This window comes from Lithobates pipiens, unplaced genomic scaffold (genome assembly GCF_037356315.1).
Source record: "Lithobates pipiens isolate NorthernLeopardFrog02 unplaced genomic scaffold, aLitPip1_a1.2 Scaffold_18, whole genome shotgun sequence".
Taxonomy (NCBI): domain Eukaryota; kingdom Metazoa; phylum Chordata; class Amphibia; order Anura; family Ranidae; genus Lithobates; species Lithobates pipiens.
In genome coordinates this window covers 342,505,483-342,524,239 of record NW_027507758.1, presented here as the reverse complement: position 1 = coordinate 342,524,239, position 18,757 = coordinate 342,505,483, and the positions used below count along the sequence as shown (strand labels likewise).

The window sequence follows — 18,757 nt, the reverse complement described above, 5'->3', positions numbered from 1 at the left end:
ATCCTCCTCTTCTAGTGGGCCCTGGCAGTGCTCCTGGCTCCGCCTCTTCATTGGGTACCCCCACGTGGAGCCGTTTCCATGGCTGCACCCGTGTAGGTGCACTCACGAGTCCCACTGCTGCATCCATTGACACAGACAGCAGGACCAGGCCCCGGCCCCCCATGTCACTGGATTTGATTGACAGCAGTGGGAGACAATGGCTCCTGCTGCTATCAATCTATCCAATGAGGACAGAGACAGTGGCTGAAGTGCTTGTGCACATCGCTGGAACAGACAGGCTCAAGTAAGAAAAAGGAGGGGGGCTCTGGGGCAGCTGCAGCACACAAGGTTTTTCACCTTAACCACTTCAGCCCCAGATGACTTTATCTCCTTCCTGACTAGAGCACTTTTTGAGATTCAGCACTGCGCCGCTTTAACTGGCAATTGCGCGGTCGTATGACAATCTACCCATACAAAATTGATGTCCTTTTTTTCACAAAAATAGAGCTTTCTTTTAGTGATATTTGATCGCATCTGCAGTTTTTATTTTTTGCGCTATAAACAAAAAAGAGCGACAATTTTGAAAAAAAAAATGTTTTCCCTCAGTTTAGGCTGATATGTATTCTTCTACATATAAATCGCAATAAGCGTATATTGATTGGTTTGCGCAAAATTTATTATATCTACAAAATAGGGAATAGTTTTATGGCATTTTTAGCTAAAAAAATGTTTTATTAGTAATGCCGGCGATCTGTGATTGTTATCGGGACTGCGACATTATGGCGGACAAATCAGACACTTTTGACACTATTTTGGGACCATTATCATTTATACAGGGATCAGTGTTGTAAAAATGCATTGATTACTGTGTAAATTACACTGGAAGTGAAGGAGTTAACCACTAGGGGGCCGTGAAGGGATTAAATGTGTCCTAGGGAGTGATTCTAACTGTGAGGGGGCTGGGCTTCAACACACAGGACAGTGATCACTGCTCTCGATGACAGAGAGCAGTGATCTCTGTCCTGTCACTAGGCAGATTAGGGAAATGCTTTATTTACAAAAGCATCTCCCTGTTCTTCCTCTCCGTGAGGCGATTGCGGGCATCCAGTGGATATCGAGTCCACGGGACCCGCGATCACGGTCATGGAGATCATGGTGGACGTGCTCGCGTGCCTGTGACACTGCTTCTTAAAGGGGACGTACCTGTACGCCCTTTTGCCTACCAATGCCATTCTGCCGACATAAATCGATGCACGCTGGTCAGCAAGCGTTTAATGCATAGAATGCATTAAGGTGAAAAATCTGGAGACTTTACAATGCCTTTAAGATTTAGATTCAGTAACCAAAAGATACTTGCAATTTTTACCATTTGGAAAGTCATAAAGAAACAGAAGTTAATAGGTCTATTAAAGACAAGCAAGACTAGTAAACAAGAACAAGACTAAGAAAAATTTCCACTGCAATTTCTATGCAGGTATAAAAGGAAAACTCTTGCATCACTGTAAAGGACCAACATTTAACCAATAACAGCAGTCTGTAGAGTTTGAATGCTACCACAAATAATAACGTTTCATGGCCAATACTCAAATATTTTTATACCACCACCATCAGTCAAGAACGAGAAGCTTACAAAAAGGGGGGGGGGGGGGGTGGCGGGGTGTTATTTACTAAGGGAAAATTCACTTTGCACTATAAGTGCACTTGGAAGTGCAATTGATGTAGATCGGAGGGAGGCATGTAAGGAAAATAAAAAACAGCATTTTTGTTTGCACATGATTGGATGATAGAAAACAGCAGAGATTCCCCTCATTTCAGATGTTCCCCTCAGATCTACAGCGACTGCACTTCCAAGTGCACTTGTAGTGCAAAGTGGATTTGCCTTTAGTAAATCAACTCCAAAATGTGTTGTTATCAACCATGAAATACTCCAGCGAAGCAAAGATTAAAGCCCCATACACACCATCAGATTTTCTGCTGCCTTAGGAGTTTCAATGTGTATGTAATCAGACAGGGCCTTGCACTACATGGTTTTGGTAAATCTGAAGACAAAAATTAGCAGAAAATCTGATAGTGTGTATGGGGCTTAAGGCTGGGTTCACACCAAGGAATGGAGTGGCTCACAGCCGAGGGTTCCAGTGCATCTCCGTTCACCGAAAAAAAATTAAAAACAACCAAATAGGTTTCACTTATAAAGGTAACAAATTATGGTAACAAAATGCCCCTCTTGACCAGATTACTCAAACCTGTGCACTACTGTCTAGACTTGGGATGCCCAGCCACTGGCCTGTGACATTCTGCTCTGGAATGGTGGGTCGGCAAGACAAGATTGCGCATTCCTGACCCGCCATCCCAGAGCATCAGTGTGGAGAATAGAGCCGGGAGTAGAGGAAGCATGCGGCTGCAGTAGAGAGCAGAGCTGATGCTTCTTGTGTAGTGCCGACTCCTGCCACAGGCGGAGTGAAACCAAATAGACTCCATCTGGGAAACAGCTGGCGATACTTGCAGGATGATTCCTGAAGAGAAGATTGTGTTTCAGGCCGGGTTCACACCGCTGCGATGCGGGAACGCCGCGAATCCACGGCGTTTTCCCGCATCGCACACCTCCCGCCGGCAGTTCACACTGCCCTATGCGGACGGCTGGGAGTGTCAATGTTATGTTAATGACACCCCCAGATCCGTCCGCATATCGCAGTGCGATCTGCCGACTCGCACAGGAATCGGATCGCATGGTGTGAACCACCATGCGATCCGATTCTGTTGCGGACCAAAAAAAGGGTCCCGTGCGAGTTTGCTGCGGGAGCGCTGCGAATTCAGCCATACTATCTGTATGGCTGAACTCTCATCGCTACGGAGATCGGATGTGATTTGCGGTGCGAATCACATCCGGATCTCCCCCCGCAGCAGTGTGAACCCAGCCTAAAGGTCAGTTGTTTTAATTAACCCCCATGGCGGTATTCCCGAGTCTGGCTCGGGGTGGAGTTTTTGTACCAAAAGCGGTAACCCCGAGCCAGACTCGGTACCGCATCGCTGAATGCAGGGAAGGTTTACTTACCTTCTCCCCTGGATCCAGCGATGTCCCCCCGCTGTGTGAGCGGCTCGTCCTCCACCCCAATCATCACGGAGCTGATCTCCGTTCCCTGCGAGCGTTGCGACACACGGGGATGGAGATCGGCGCCAAATTCAAAAAGTAAAACACACACATTACATACAGTATAATGTAATCTTACAGATTACATTGCTGTATGTAATTATTTCACCTCCCCTTTGTCCCTAGTGGTCTGCCCAGTGTCCTGCATGCAGTTTTATAATATAAAAACTGTTCTTTATGCCTGGAAACTGGAAATTGTCCATAGCAACCAAAACTGTCACTTTACATCAAAAATGATTTTAGACCAGCTAGAAAACAGCGATAATAAATTAGAATCACTCGCAGAATTGAGCGATAACGATTTGTGGGGAGATCCGTCATCAAATACTGAAAAGTAATGACAGTGACAATTCTGCAACTGAGCAAATTTCAGTGTTTTTGATTTGATTACATTATTGAATAATTTTTATTATTGTTATATTATTATTTGGTATAATTATTTATAGTTATTTATTATATTATAAATTATGATTTCATTTTTCAAACTTTATCATACCCGGGATGTCTGCTAGACTCTGGTTTGGACAGACTTAAGTGAGTTATTCCTAAGAATTACTGGACTACAATATAAAACGCCAAATTTTCATGCAAAATAATGGTACCACTTTTAGCATCTAAAATCCGAAATAATCGTACCGCCAGGGAGGTTAAAATCACATAGCAATGGGCATATCATGTTCTAGTTCTGCACTGGTTACTCTGGGCTACTTTCAAACTAATCTACAGGTGCAGTGCAGTGCACCTTCAGGTTTCCTGCACTAGACTTCTGTTATTACCTGTGGGTTTGGTGAACTTTCTGAAAGTGCACCACACCTGCAGGATATATTAGAATTGTAAGGCAAAGTGCAACTAACCTGCAGGAAAGCCACAGGTGCACTGCGTTGCACCTGCAGTGCAGGTAAACCACAGTGCATCGGTGTGAAAGCAGCTTTAGGCCCCTTTCACATGATCGGTCCAATCAGGTCCACCTGTCTATTTTTCAGGCAGACCCAATTGGACCCTCAATTCACCTCTATGGTGGACTTTTTACACCTGCCTACCTCCAGTCTGATCCGCAAAAAAAAAAAGGAGATCTGTCCCCTTCCATCTGTGCGGATAAAATTGGAGGACCCATATAGTAGAGCAGGCTGTCTCTGTGTCCGCTCTGCACATGCAGAGTGGACTGGGACCTGCCATCTGCCCGCTCCGCTCATTGTGCCCCTGAAACTGTTACCAGGTCAGGCACAATGGACACCCCTTGTCTAGACATAGCAAATAAGTTTAAACATAGAGAGTTAACCTCTTTGCGATAAGTGCACACAAATATGTGGCCTCTCGTCGGCCAGGCCTTTGCCCCCGAGCGGCCGCATATTTCTGTGCAGTATTGCCCATAGAGCTGTGACGAGAGTGTGCACCCTGCTCTCTCCCAGCAAAGTTACAGACGGGTAACTGAAAGCTCCCGCTTGCTGCTTGCATCCGGGAGCTTTCCGATCATGTGTCCGCCGTAACAGCCATTCGCAGCAGTCAAATGACCATAAGCCCTATCCCACCTCCCTGCATTCTAAAGCCCTTAAAGGGTCCGCAGGGTCCCCCTCTAAGCGGTTAGGATACTAAAATTATCAATTGTGACAAATACTACTACATTCTGTCCTAGATAAAATATAGTCAGTGGTGTAGGAATCTTTTATATTCCTGCTTAGAATAACTGCTCTTTTGTAATGGAATAAAAATAAGTTGTACTTAAAAATTAAATATATATTGGTTCAATTCTTTCCAGAAAGAAGACTGTAGCTGTTTCAGAACAGAATGGAAAAGTCTTTAAAGGGGAACGAAAGAGAGCCCAGAAGTTAAATCAACAAGGTCAGGCATATCCTGATGAACATAAAGAAAGGAGAGAGACTAGAAAATTAGGAAAGGGGAGATCCCAGGACATTCCAGAAAAACTAGAGGAAGGAACAAACTTAGAAGATGATCAGCAAAGACTGGATGATGATTATCAGACTCGGTATAGGAGCGACCCTAACTTAGCTAGATATCCTGTAAAACCACAGCCAGAGGAGCAACAAATGCGTATACATGCTAAAGTTTCAAAGGCACGGCATGAGAGGAGGCACAGTGATGCTTCCCTACCCCATGCAGAACTGGAAGAAACAGAAGTTCCTGAGAACAAACTAGGGAAAAACTCACAAGTACCAGTAAACCAGGATAAAAGAACAGTTCTGGAAAGTCATCAGTCATATTCAATTGATAGAAATGGTGACGAACCTATTTCTAAATCCAAACAAGTGTCCAATCACAGCCCTCCAAGTCCCAGACACAGTCCTGTACCCCCAGAGCATGTAGAATTGAAAAACCACGATTCATTTAAAAAACAAAGTCGGTTAGATCCCAGCTCAGCTCTTTTAATGAGAAAAGCAAACCGTGAAAAAATGGAGACAATGTCAAGGAATGATTCACTTAGTTCAGATCAGTCTGAATCTGTAAGGCCATCCCCACCAAAGCCCCATCGATCTAAGAGAGGTGGAAAGAGGAGACAAATGTCTGTGAGTAGTTCAGAAGAAGAAGGGGCATCAACACCGGAATATACAAGCTGTGAAGATGTGGAAATAGAAAGTGAAAGTGTCAGTGAAAAAGGTAAGAGTGTTGTTTCTTCAATGCATATCTATCACTGAACCCCTGGGCTTATGACCCACTATTATTATGTATGATTGTAATATCTAACATAAGGACTCTAGCCCATTATATACTTTATAGACTTTGAACTATGTATCTCATTATCCTTCTCTGCCATATGGACAAATTAAAAACTTAAATAAAAATGTTTTGAACACTAAAAGGTAAGAGAATGGTGTGCCAGTTTTAAATATCGTATAATGTATTTTAGCTAGGAAAAGTGGTAAATAGATACGCAAATTTACACATTTTGATTTTAATTTAGTAGCATTATGCATAGATAGTAGTATTCTTTACTCTACAGCAACAATGGAAATAAAGCTTTTATTAATCTTATTACTGGTATGAGCTTAGCACTGATATCTTTGTCATAGGTTGTAGTTTCCCATTGCTGTTGCACTTCATAGTTAAAAGGGAAATTGTTTTCTGTATCTCTACCCAACGTAAATTAAATCCAAAATGTAATATTGTTGGTTTGGTTTTCTCACTCATCCCTTTTCCAAAAAAAAGAGAGAATGTTACAAAAGCTTGAGAAAAAAAGATGAAATATTCCACCATATGCTATGACCATAACCTACCATGTACTGTTATCGAAACACTTAAAGTGATATTAAAACCCAAAAACATTAATGTGATATATTGCAGCTTACAAATCATTGGATGTCGTGACTACATTATTTTTTTCATTCTTTAGACTTTTTTCCTTTATCTTCACCTGGTGATCCAGTCAATAACACAGTTCCTGTCCTAGGTTGTCTCCACCCTGAATGGAGGAGCAACTGAGATAACCTTGGACAGCAGCATTGTCAATCTGTGGAGATGGTAATGCTAAATGAACTAGGAAATTTAAATGGACTAACACATTTAAACTAAAAAAAAACTCCCAACTAATACTTTTAGGCATTTTTTTTTCTTTTGGGATAAGGGTTTTATGTAAATGGGGGAAAAAGGCTGACCATTATAAGCACCCTGTCAGTGTTAAAAAGTTTGTCTCAGCCCTCTAACCGCCACTTTTACTGGATAGCTTGGTCTGGTAAAGGGAGTTACCAAAATACTAGAGTTACTGGTCTGATCACCGGGTGAAAACAAAGATAAAAATCAAAAAAATGAAAATAATGTATCCATCACATCTAAGAACTGGGAAGCTGCAATATAACAAAAGTTTTTGTTTTTGGGTTTACTACCACTTTAACTCAACACCCAAGCAATGCTTTATCTTTCACAGTAAACTATTGCTCCTGACATATTTTTACAGACTGCTGTTGCATGCTTTCTTCTGAACATGCTGGTTTCCTGATTATTATTCTAACCTACTGGCTTTAATATTATACTATAACTGATACAGTATGAAGATTCAGAAAGCCATAGTAAATTTAATGATCTTCATCTCCATGTTTGTAATGATTCAAGTTATCGAAGCCAGAGGGTCATCATAACAACCAGGCAGCTAATGTTTGCAGAATTAGAAGTCTGTTTCTCTAAAGAAAGGTTTCCTTTTATTGCCACTTAACAGTTTAAGCATCGTAGTCATTGCATTACCAGCCTCCATTTTTAGTTGTAGAGTTTTTCTGAATATTACTGTCTAAAAGGTACCATGTTGCCCATATCTTAAACAGGTCAAACAAACCACTCTCTCTCTGTGCTATAAATCTTCCCGAGGAAGATTGTGATGAGGGGTGTGGCAGCTACTCTGCTCTGCCAGCATATTCATTGGAGTGGGAGAGCAGGAAGAATGTTTCCACTGAGGATGCTGGGACTGTGACATCATAATGGGCGGGAACATCACCCGGTGACCCCACCCATTGTCCCTATATAAGTCGCTGCGCAACACGTCCCTGTCATTGTGGCTAGAGACAATGTCAAGTCAACATCTCCAGGAAGCAGAAGAGAAGGCGGCCACAGCAGCGGCGACCCCCGAAGTCGGAAGAAGAGGCGGTGGCGACAGAAGACCAGGCCACCGCTAGTAAAAGAGCTAAAGGAAGAAAGCGGAGGCCCGGCAAGAAGAACCGAAGAGGGGTACAAGACCCCCGAAGAGGGAGACAAGACCCCCGAAGTCGGAAGAAGACCACCGGGTGGCGACGAAGAAGAAAGCCAGGCTCCTTTGCTAGTAAAAGAGCTAGCAAAAGAGCAGAAGATAGTGGAGGAGTCTGGCGAGAAGACCCCCCCAAGACGGAAGAAGACCCCCGAAGCTGTGCAATAAATTATTTTAAAACATTGTGTTGTGTTTTATTTACATTTTTTTCACCAGGTGAATGGGTAGGGGTACATTGTACGCCATACTCATTCACATAGGGTGGGAGGCCGTATCTGGGGGGCCCCTTATTAAAGGGGGCTGCCGGTCTCCGATAAGCCCCCCGCCTGCAGACCCCAACAACCAACGGCCATGGTTGTCAGGAAGAGGCCCTTGTCCTCATCAACATGGGGACAAGGTGCTTTGGGGTTGGGGGCCCCTTCCCCAAAGCACCCCCCCATGTTGAGGGCATGCGGCCTTATACGGCTCGGGGGGGCTCGCTCGTCCCCACCCCCTTTCCTGACCGGCCGGGCTGCGTGCTCAGATAAGGGTCTTATATAGGCCTTGGGGGGACCCCCACGCCGTTTTTTCGGCATAGGGCTTCCCCTTTAAGTCCATACCAGGTGACGGGGCCAGCGACGTATCAATCTCACCGCCAAAGGCGGCAACACTGACCTCCTTCGCTAGTCCCGGCTACCTGGAGCCTCGTTCAAAATGAACGGACTTTCCTCTGTGTGCGGAAAAGTCAGATCATTTAAAAAGTCCGCCGGACTAGCACACAGACAACGGAGTCCGGCGGACAATTTTTTAGTCAAAACTACTTTCTAAGTCCGCCAGACTTTTGGGGAAAAAAAAGTCCTCCGGAGCCCACACGGGCGGATTGTCCGGCGGACTCTGGTCCGCTGGATAGTCTGATCGTGTATGTGGCATTAGTGTCACATGATCTGTCATTACTTATATACACACCTTTTTGAAAGGCCCCAGAGACTGCAACACCTAAGCAAGAGTCACCACTTACCAAACACTGCCATGAAGACCAAGCAACTCTCCAAACAAGTAAGGGACAAAGTTGTTGAGAAGTACAGGTTTAGGTTATAAAAAATATCCAAATCTTTGATGATCCCTAGGAGCATCATCAAATCTATCATAACCAAATGGAAAGAACACGGCACAACAGCAAACCTGCCAAGAGACGGCTGCACACCAAAACTCACGGATAGAACAAGGAGGGCATTAATCAGAGAGGCAGCACAGAGACCTAAGGTTCCACAGCAGAGCCTGGAGTATCTGTACACTGGACGACAATAAGCTGTATACTCCATAGAGTTGGGCTTTATGGCAGAGTGGCCAGAAGAAAACCATTACTTTCAGCAAAAAACAAAATGGCACATTTTGAGTTTACGAAAAGGCATGTGGGAGACTCCCAAAATATATGGAGGAAGGTGCTCTGGTCTGATGAGACTAAAATTGTATTTTTGGCCATCAAAGAAAATGCTATGTCTGGCGCAAACCCAACACATCACATCACTCAAAGAACACCATCCATGTTTTTCAGCAATCGGGACTGGGAAACAGGTCAGAGTTGAGAGAAAGATGGATGGTGCTAAATACAGGGATATTCTTGAGCAAAACCTATATCACTCTGTGTGTGATTTGAGGCTATGATGGAGGTTCACCTTCCATCAGGACTATGACCCCAAACACACTGCTAATGCAACACTTGAGTGGTTGAGGGGAAACATGTAAATGTGTTTCAATGGCCTAGTCAAAGCCCAGACCTAAATCCAATAGAAAATCTGTGGTCAGACTTAAAGATTGCATTAAGATAAAAAAAAATCAGATTTTACAACCCCTTTAACCACTTGCCTACCACTTACACGCCTTTCCTGCCCAGGCCATTTTTCAGCTTTCAGCACTGTCACACTTTGAATGACAATTGTGCGGTCATGCTGCACTGTACTGAAACGTATTTTTTATTATTTTTTTCACACAAATAGAGCTTTCTTTCGGTGGTATTTAATCACTGATGGGTTTTTTTATTTTACAAAAAAAAAAGACCAAAAATGTTTTACTTTTTTCCTGTCAGTAAATTTTGTAACTAAGTCATTTTTTGCCTTCACTGATGTGCTCTGATGAGGCCGCACTGATGGGCACTGATAGGGTGAACTGGTGGGCATTGTTGGCACGGATGAGGCGGCACTTATGGGCACTGATGAGGTGACACTAATATGCCGCACTTATGGACACTCATAGGAGGCACTGATGTACACTGATTGGCACTAATAGACAGCACTGGTGGGCACTGATAGACAGCACAGATAGGTAGCATGAATAGGCGGGACTGATGGGCATTGATGAGTGGCACTGATGGGCGACACTGATAGGCATTGATCAACAGCAGTGATGGGCATTGGTGGGCACACTGATAGGCGACACTGATTGCCAGCACTGACTGGCATCACTAATGGGCTCTGATTGGTGGCACTTGTGGGCACTAATTGCTGCCACTGCTGGGCACTGATTGCTGGCATTGGTGGGCACTGTATTGTGACACTGTATTGCTATACTGTAATCAGGGCACTGATGATCAGTGCCCTGATTACATTCCTAGATGTCCCCATGCGTGGAGATGCCGCTGATCACCTCTCCTCCACTCTGTCAGCATGAGGCGAGGAGTGCCAATTACTGTCACTTTGTTGTTTACATGTGACTGGCTGTGATTGGACACAGTCGACCAAATGGTTAAAGAGCTACGGACGCAGCTCTTTACAGAGATTGGGGTCACGCCGTGTCCTAGTAACACGACGCGGCGCAAGAGCGTCCCAGAACGAGAGCCGCACGGCGGGGTGGGTAACAACCAGTTAAGTAATTTTAAAGCAAAACGCATAATATACAGTAGTACAGGATTATAAAGAAAACAAGTGTGAAACTTTTATCTTTTAGGCTGACCCTGAAAAGTGACCCGTATCACGTAACCTTATGTTAACCACTTCCCGACCAGCGCACGACGATGTACGTCGACAGAATGGCACGGGCAGGCATATTGGCGTACATGTACGTCCAATATTCGATGCCGCCCTGCCATCGGGAGCGCGCCGCCGGCGGCGCGCTCCCGCGCTGGTCGGGACCCCCCGTGAGTCCGGTCGCGGGGACCCGCGGACTCGATCGCCGCGGGCATCCCCGCGATCGTCTCACGGAGCGGCCGAATGGAGGAAATGCTGTATAAACAACATTTTTCCATTCTGCCTAGCAACTAGTGACGCTGATCTCTGCTCCATGTGATTGGAGCAGAGATCAGTGTACACTAAATGAAAGCCCAACCCCCCCACAGTTAGTAACACACCCCTAGGAACACTTAACCCCTACACTGCCACCCACTGGTTAACCCTTTCACTGCCAGTGTCATTTACACAGGAATCACTGCATTTATATAGCAGTGATTACTGTATAAATGACAATGGTCCCAAAAATTTGTCAAAAATGTCCGATGGGTCCCCGACAATGTCGCAGTCACAATAAAAATCGCAGATCGCCGCCATTACTAGTAAAAAAAAAATAATAAAAAATTATTAATAAAAATGCTATAAAACTATCCCTATTTTGTGAACGCTATAACTTTTGCGCAAACCAATCAATAATCGCTTATTGCGATTTTTTTTACCAAAAATATGTAAAAGAATACGTATCGGCCTAAATTGAGGGAAAAAAATAATTTTTTATATATTTTTGGGGGATATTTATTATAACAAAAAGTAAAAAATAATGCGTTTTTTTCAAAATTGTCGCTCTATTTTTGTTTATAGCGCAAAAAATAAAAACCGCAGGGGTGATCAAATACCACCAAAAGAAAGCTCTATTTGTGGGAAAAAAAGGACGTCAATTTTGTTTGGGAGCCACGTCGCACGACCGCGCAATTGTCAGTTAAAGCGACGCAGTGCCGAATCGCAAAAAGTGGTCTGGTCTTTGACCAGCAAATTGGTCCGGTCTGAAAGTGGTTAAATTATAAAATGATATATATTATAAATTATGAAAGAGTTTTTTTTTCACATTTTGGTTAGTGTTGAGAAGTTGGAACCACTATCAGATTTAGCAAAGTCCCTAATGGCTTGTTTTTACCAATTGCATTGTAATGCTCTGTACACACGGTCGGACATTATGACGTCAAAATCCATCTGATTTGTTCCAACGGATTATGACCCAAACTTGTCTTGCATACACAGGGTCACACAAAGTTGTCGGAAAATCCGTTCGTTCAAAACGAGGTGGCATACAACACATACAACAGGACTATAAAGAGGGCAGTAGCCAATAGCTTTTGTCTTGCCCATCGGAATTGTCTACAAACGATCAGAATTTTAACAATCGGATTTTGTTGTTGGAAAATTTTAGATCCTGCTCTCAAACTTTGTGTGTCGGAAATTTCCGACGGAAAAAGTCTGATTGAGCCCACACACAATCGGATTTTCCGACAAGATCCGATTGCACATTTTCCATTGGAAAAAGGCCGATCTTGTGTACAGGGCATTATTCATTTTGTGTCATTTTCCAGCATAGGGATAATGTAAGAAGATCAAAAAATGTCTAACTGTCCCAATAATGTGTTGTATGGAAATACCTTGGAAAAAGTCCCTTTTGCTGCGTCTTGGGTATGCTGACCTACACTTTGACAATTTGATAAAATCAATAAAAACTTGTCAGATTGTCCAAATATCTTTAAAAAAAGCTATCTGACGTCAATGTTTAACATCACACACACACACAAACACAATATAAAGTGTTTTCATTGAAAAAGCCCTAATCTTAGGATTTAACGCTGAAACCTGGACCTGTTTATCTATGAACACCTAGTTGCCTATTTAGTGTTAAATTATATGTAAACCCTCATGAGGGGCAAAATATTTGTATATACATTATAAATACCTAAAGCACACTGATCTTCCCCGTGAATGGCTTTGAGGGGTGTTCAGCACAAGTATAATTATTGGAGGGGAAAGGCTAAGTTCCCAGCACATCCAGAAAACTAACCATGTTGTGCCCTCATGCCTCGTGTGGTCATTTTTAAATAGGAAAGCAAAGGGACTGGCAGGAACACTAGGCATTTCACACAAGGGAAGCAATACAAAGAGAACAGGATCATTTTTTTATGCTACAGCATGCACATATCAGGAATATAAACTCTTGGGTTGACATATTTTTTAAAAGTATTGGTGCTGAATGCTACCAAAGCCATGCTGACACTGGGAGGGTGGTACCTAAAGGACCTAGTTTGCTAAAATTGTGTAACAAAGTTCTCTCACAGCTAGAATCTCTAGTTGTGTTTATGAAGAATTACAGGCAATCCATTAATATGGTGTGACAATATCAATTGTAGAAAAAGGGTTGGGGATTCAAGTCTTAAAGTGGACATTGTACCTGAAAAAGAAGGTTTGTTTTTGTGAACCCTCCTGCATTAAAAGTTGTACGTTAACAGAATTATTGAGTTAAATAGATTACCAACACAATTGTAACTAGGTGGACTAGTATATTAAAGCTCTACTTTGAAGAAAGATGGGAGCTTCAAGCAAATGCATGAACCTGAATTTTGCTTGCAATAACACACCTATTTTTACTTCCAAGGTAGCACCCGGACTAGGGAGGGAGGGGCAGTACTAGGAGCCAACCAGGCATGCAAGAAACATAATAACAGAAGAAGAGACCAAAGGAATAACTATATCATTCTGCTTTTCCTTTACTATTTAATCACAGACTGGAGCTGAGAAATGACCTAGCATTTTTCCATAACTGCAGTTAAGAATATTCAAGTCACCAACCTGGCCGTGCTGTGTGGTAGGGTAAAACCTCTCCCAGATATGGATATTAGCTAAAAGTTTTTTTTTGTTAATGTACCGTATTTATCGGCGTATAACAGGTGTATAACACACACATTCATTTTAAGAGGGAAGTTCCAGGAAAAAAAATACATTTTAAATAAGGCAGCTAAAATGTAATATTGGTGTATAGCACGCACACGCTATTTGCACCAGATTTTCATGGTGAAAAAGTGAGTGTTATACGCCAATAAATACAGTACATTTTTATTACTTTAGTTACCAGTATGCCACACTTCGGGCAGACAGATGGATTCTGGAAGAATTGTCATTGCAGAGATGCCCATTTCCCTCTTGTATGTAAACGTCTGGCACATTTAGGGTTAAAGTATTACTAAATTCAGGACCTTGCATTCACTATAATCATAAGAAATAAATCAGAGGGCCCACAGACCTAGTGCATGATCCTTAATAACAATTCTTAAATGAATACAAAACAAAGCGATATACTCACAAAAGTGTGCTTGTATTAGAGCATTACAAACAGCATAGCTCCAACTGTCCCTCATTTAAAGGAATTGCCCGTCTTTTGGAGCCAAGTCCTTCTTTCCTTCATTCCTCCTTAGTTCTCCCTCCTTTTAGTCTGATGTATAGACTCCTATTAAAATTGTATAATTCGGCAAAAGTAAGTAAATAAACCTTTCAACTAACCTCTGAAATGATTGCATTTTTTATTATGAGAAGCCATAAAAAGAAAAAGTAGTGGCGAAATCTGTTTAACCAGAGGTTTGGGCCTTACCGTCCCTCCTTCGTGTCTCAGAAAATTGCGAGGTATGGGAGGGTTCAAGGGCTGCTTCCTTAGCACAGCTTTTTTACAGCAGCTAAGCCTGGAGCCCAAAACTATGAATCCCAGTAGCAACAGAAGGTCAGGAGACAAGAAGAAGGCAGGACATCCAGATGCCTGCACAATGTGGACAATACTTCATCAGGTAGCTAATGTCACCAAAGCGGTACAGAAAAGAAAAATAGATGAATTTCAGCTTTAATTGTTTTGGACAATTTAATGTAAAAAATAAGTTATTTTTATATTTGTTGCTTAATTTGTTTAGCATTCTTTTCCTTGGTGGCTTGAAGTAGAGTGGAGATGAAGCAGCCATTTTGGGTGCACAGGGAGAACATGCAAACTTCATACAGATAGTGTCCTGTTTGGGATTTGCTGGTACAGGGCAGAGAGGCCACTGTGCTGCCTAGGTATTTTATTACGAGAACATTTGAACTGTTTGCAGCAGTGTTAAATGTAAATGTAAGTAAACCATTATGCATAACACCAAAAATAATATTTACATTTAATGTTTACTGACGTTTTTAGTAACTAAATGAGCACTTTTGCAGCTACATTCAATAAAAAAATTAATCCTGAGGTATTTGGACAATGCAAGTAATAGATGTCTACACACAGTGTATATATATATATATATATATATATATATATATATATATATATATATATATATATATATATATATATATATATATATATATACACACACACACACACACACACACACACACATCATATATAATATCATAAGCCTACTCGCTTCATTCAGACTGTTTGATTTTTTTCTTCTTGAAATGTTCTCCAACTGACCACTAGAGGTCACTCAAAGACCACTTTCTTTTTTGCTGAAAATAACGCTTATAAAAAGTAACACATAGAAATCTGAATTACGCTCCACTTTATTGAATGGCCACCAGCTTTTGTATACAGATCATTATTTTGAAATGTGAACAGATATTTCTTAGCAGCAGGATAAGCTGTTTATTTTTTAATTGATTTGCATGCATTTAGGTTATCAAAATAATGATTATTTCACTAAACTGTAAAGTGTATGTGCAATATACTCTTTTAAATTTAGCTTTGGAAGTGTGGAAGAGTTGGAATACTTTTTCGGTTACTAAGGATATGCTGTGCTCCATTAAAGGGATTATAACGCAATTTATGACCTGCTGGCAAAGGTTTTACCAAACAGGAAGTAAGGAGATGTATACAACAATAACAATCTGTTTGGGTTCTAACCTTACCTTCCCTAATATTCTTTTTTTTAAATTATTTTCTGGGTGGCAGTCTCTATATAGTAAAATTGTACAGAAAGAAAGGCAATTATAGGAAATCCCTCTAACAGAGCCCCACTTAGCAATAAAACGTCAACAGGGTTTCTAAACACCTCCCCCCCCCCCCACTCTATCCAAAACAGAAAAAAAAATTGTTTGAACATCTGCCTTTGAAGTGTTTCGGTAGTTTAACACTTGCTTACTGGGCACTTAAATCCCCCTCCTGCCCAGACCAATTTTCAGCTTTCAGCGCTGTCACACTTTGAATGACAATTGCGCGGTCATACAACAAATTTTTAGCATTTTTTCCCACAAATAGAGCTTTATTTTGGTGGTATTTGATCACCTATGAGTTTTTTATTTTTTTGTTAAAAAAAAAAAAAAAATACAAAACCGTTTTATATTTTGTTATAAAATTTTGCAAACAGGTAATTTTTCTCCTTCATTGATGTACACTGATGAGGCTGCACTGACGGGCACTGATGGGCACTGATAGGCTGCATTCATAGGCACTGACAAGGCGGCACTAGTGTGCACTGAGAGGCGGCACTGGTGTGCACATAGAGGTTGCACTGGTGGGCACTGAGAGGTGGCACTGAATGGCATTGATAGGTGGTCCTAAAGGGCACTAATAGTTGACACTGATAGCTGGCATTGATAGTTGGCACTGACAGGTGGCAGTAAAGGACACTGATGGGCACTGGTAGGTGACACTGATAGGCAGCACTGCTAGGTGGTGGGCATTGATAGGTGACACTCCTGGGCATTGATAGTGGGCACTGATTGGTGTCACTGATTTACACTGGTACAAACAAGAAGAAAATCCCTATTGGTGGACTTTGGAGGCACGTACAACCATATAATAGAGTACAAAACTGTATTTGTATTTATACAAAATATGTATATACATAATCCCAAAAAGAATGAGAACGGTATAGTACAAAACCATTAAAAATAAGAAAACAATGTCTCTAATGCAGAGTTGAGCACCCATACACAATAAGGTGAACCCAAACACTTGTTACCCTATGCGTTTCAGAGAAATTTTACACTCCTTCATCAGGGGTAGGTGTGGACTATATGAAACATAATTCTAGTAAAAAACACAAATGACAGGATATTAGGAAAAGAGGCAGACATATAAGTAATGTAGATTAATCAAAAAAGTACTTACATCACAAAATATGCAAATAATCCACAGTTTATTGCGGCAGCTGACGGTAAGGGAGGCGAGATCGGGTCCCAGGTCGGCACGCCCCTCTGAGCGGTGTGTGCGTGGCCCCGTCCACAGCGCGCATGCGGACCCACACGCACCGGAGCGGTGCCCCACCCACTCCACCCACTGACAGACCAGGTTTTTTCCGCTCTACCTAAAGTCCACAAGGACATTAAAAATCCTCCGGGCAGACCCATCATCTCGGGTGTTGGGGCTATAAGCGATAATGCGAGCAAACTTGTTGATGAGTTCCTGAAACCTCTGGTTATGTCTTTACCTTCTTTTATCAAAGACACACTACACTTTCTTCAAATCCTTGAGCATTTACAGATCCCTGATAATGCCTTATTCATCACGGTTGATGTAGGGATGTATAGTTGCATCCCCCACAACAAAGCAGAGACGCTTGCTTTTAAGCCCCAGATGAAATGTCCGCTGACATTCCACGGTGGGGTGGTTCCTACAGGACCCCCTCATTTTGTTAACATCTTTTTTAATTATTGCAATTCATCAGTTTTATCGAGTTACATATGTGAAGCCCAACACACTGAAAGGCCATATCAGCTGACTATTCGACCTAATTGTTTTTAATTCATAAGACATTGCATGACCATATTTGCATATTTTGTTATTAAAGTACTGGGAACAACTTTTTTGATTAATCTACATTACTTATATGTCCGCCTCTTTACCTAATATCCTGTCATTTGTGTTTTTATTAGAATTATGTTTCATGTACTCCACATCTACCCCTGATGAAGGAGTGTACAATTTCTCTGAAACGCGTAGGGTAACGAGTGTTTTGGTTCACCTTATTGTGTATGGGTGCTCAACTCTGCATTAGAGACATTGTTTTCTTATTTTTAATGGTTTTGTACTATACCGTTCTCATTCTTTTTGTGATTATGTATATACATATTTTGTATAAATAAAAATAGTTTTGTACTCTATTATATGGGTGTACGTGCCTCCAAAGTCCACCAATAGGGATTTTCTTCTTGTTTGTAGTTTTTATAGGATGTGGCACAACAAATTTGCACAGACATGCTGTTCTATACCTGTATCTCTCTGATTTACACTGGTGGGCACTGGCAGGCAGTACTGGTTGGCACAGATGAGATGTCTTGGTGCCTCTTTGGGAACGATGTTCCTTATATAGAAGCCGGTGACCGAAAAAAAAAGTTACCGATCTTCTGTTTACATCATGTGATCAGCTGTCATTGGCTGACAGTTGATCACGTGGAAAGGGGCTGGGGTCGACCCTTTACTCTGATCTTGACTCGATGATCACAACGCACCCCGCCCGCGCGCGCCCTGCAGGGGGCAGCCTATCAGTTCCCATCAGTGCCCATCACAGAGAAGGGGGTTCCCCTAAATGTACTTTTTAGGCAACTAATAATATATATAAAGATATACAAAAATAATATAGTAACCGTAAAGTTTATTGGTAATTGAACATGATTAAAAATGTGCACGAAATATTGATTTATCTGAACACAGTCAGTAAATATCTCCATACAAGAGGGTATATGAAAGAACCTTCTTACACCCAATGCGCTTCAGGATACAGTTTAATCCTTCTTCAGGGGTGCAAAGGAATTTATATAATGTTGAATGGCAAGATCATTTTCAATATTTCGATATATAGCATTAAAAAGTACAGACAAACAGCACAAATTAATTGTGCCAGTGGGGTTAATATCTCAAGGCAAAAGGGCATCAGAAAGGTCTGTGAACAAGGGAACTCCAAGGCAGCAGAATGGCCAGAAGAATATACTGGGGCCAGATAGTGGAAACCCCTACTGTTAGAACTTAGAAAGAGATTAAGA

At 41.9% G+C, this 18,757-nt stretch overlaps 1 protein-coding gene across 2 annotated transcripts in view; it reads left to right on the top strand.

Annotated features, from left to right (window-relative positions):
- The window catches only part of RIMS1 (regulating synaptic membrane exocytosis 1), a 460,575-nt gene that overhangs the window by 43,454 nt on the left and 398,364 nt on the right, over positions 1-18,757 (top strand). For both annotated transcript variants that reach the window (XM_077487395.1, XM_077487390.1), the window contains one exon: positions 4,884-5,740. In XM_077487395.1, coding sequence (XP_077343521.1) covers positions 4,884-5,740 — 857 coding nt within the window. The remainder of the gene's footprint in view (positions 1-4,883; positions 5,741-18,757) is intronic.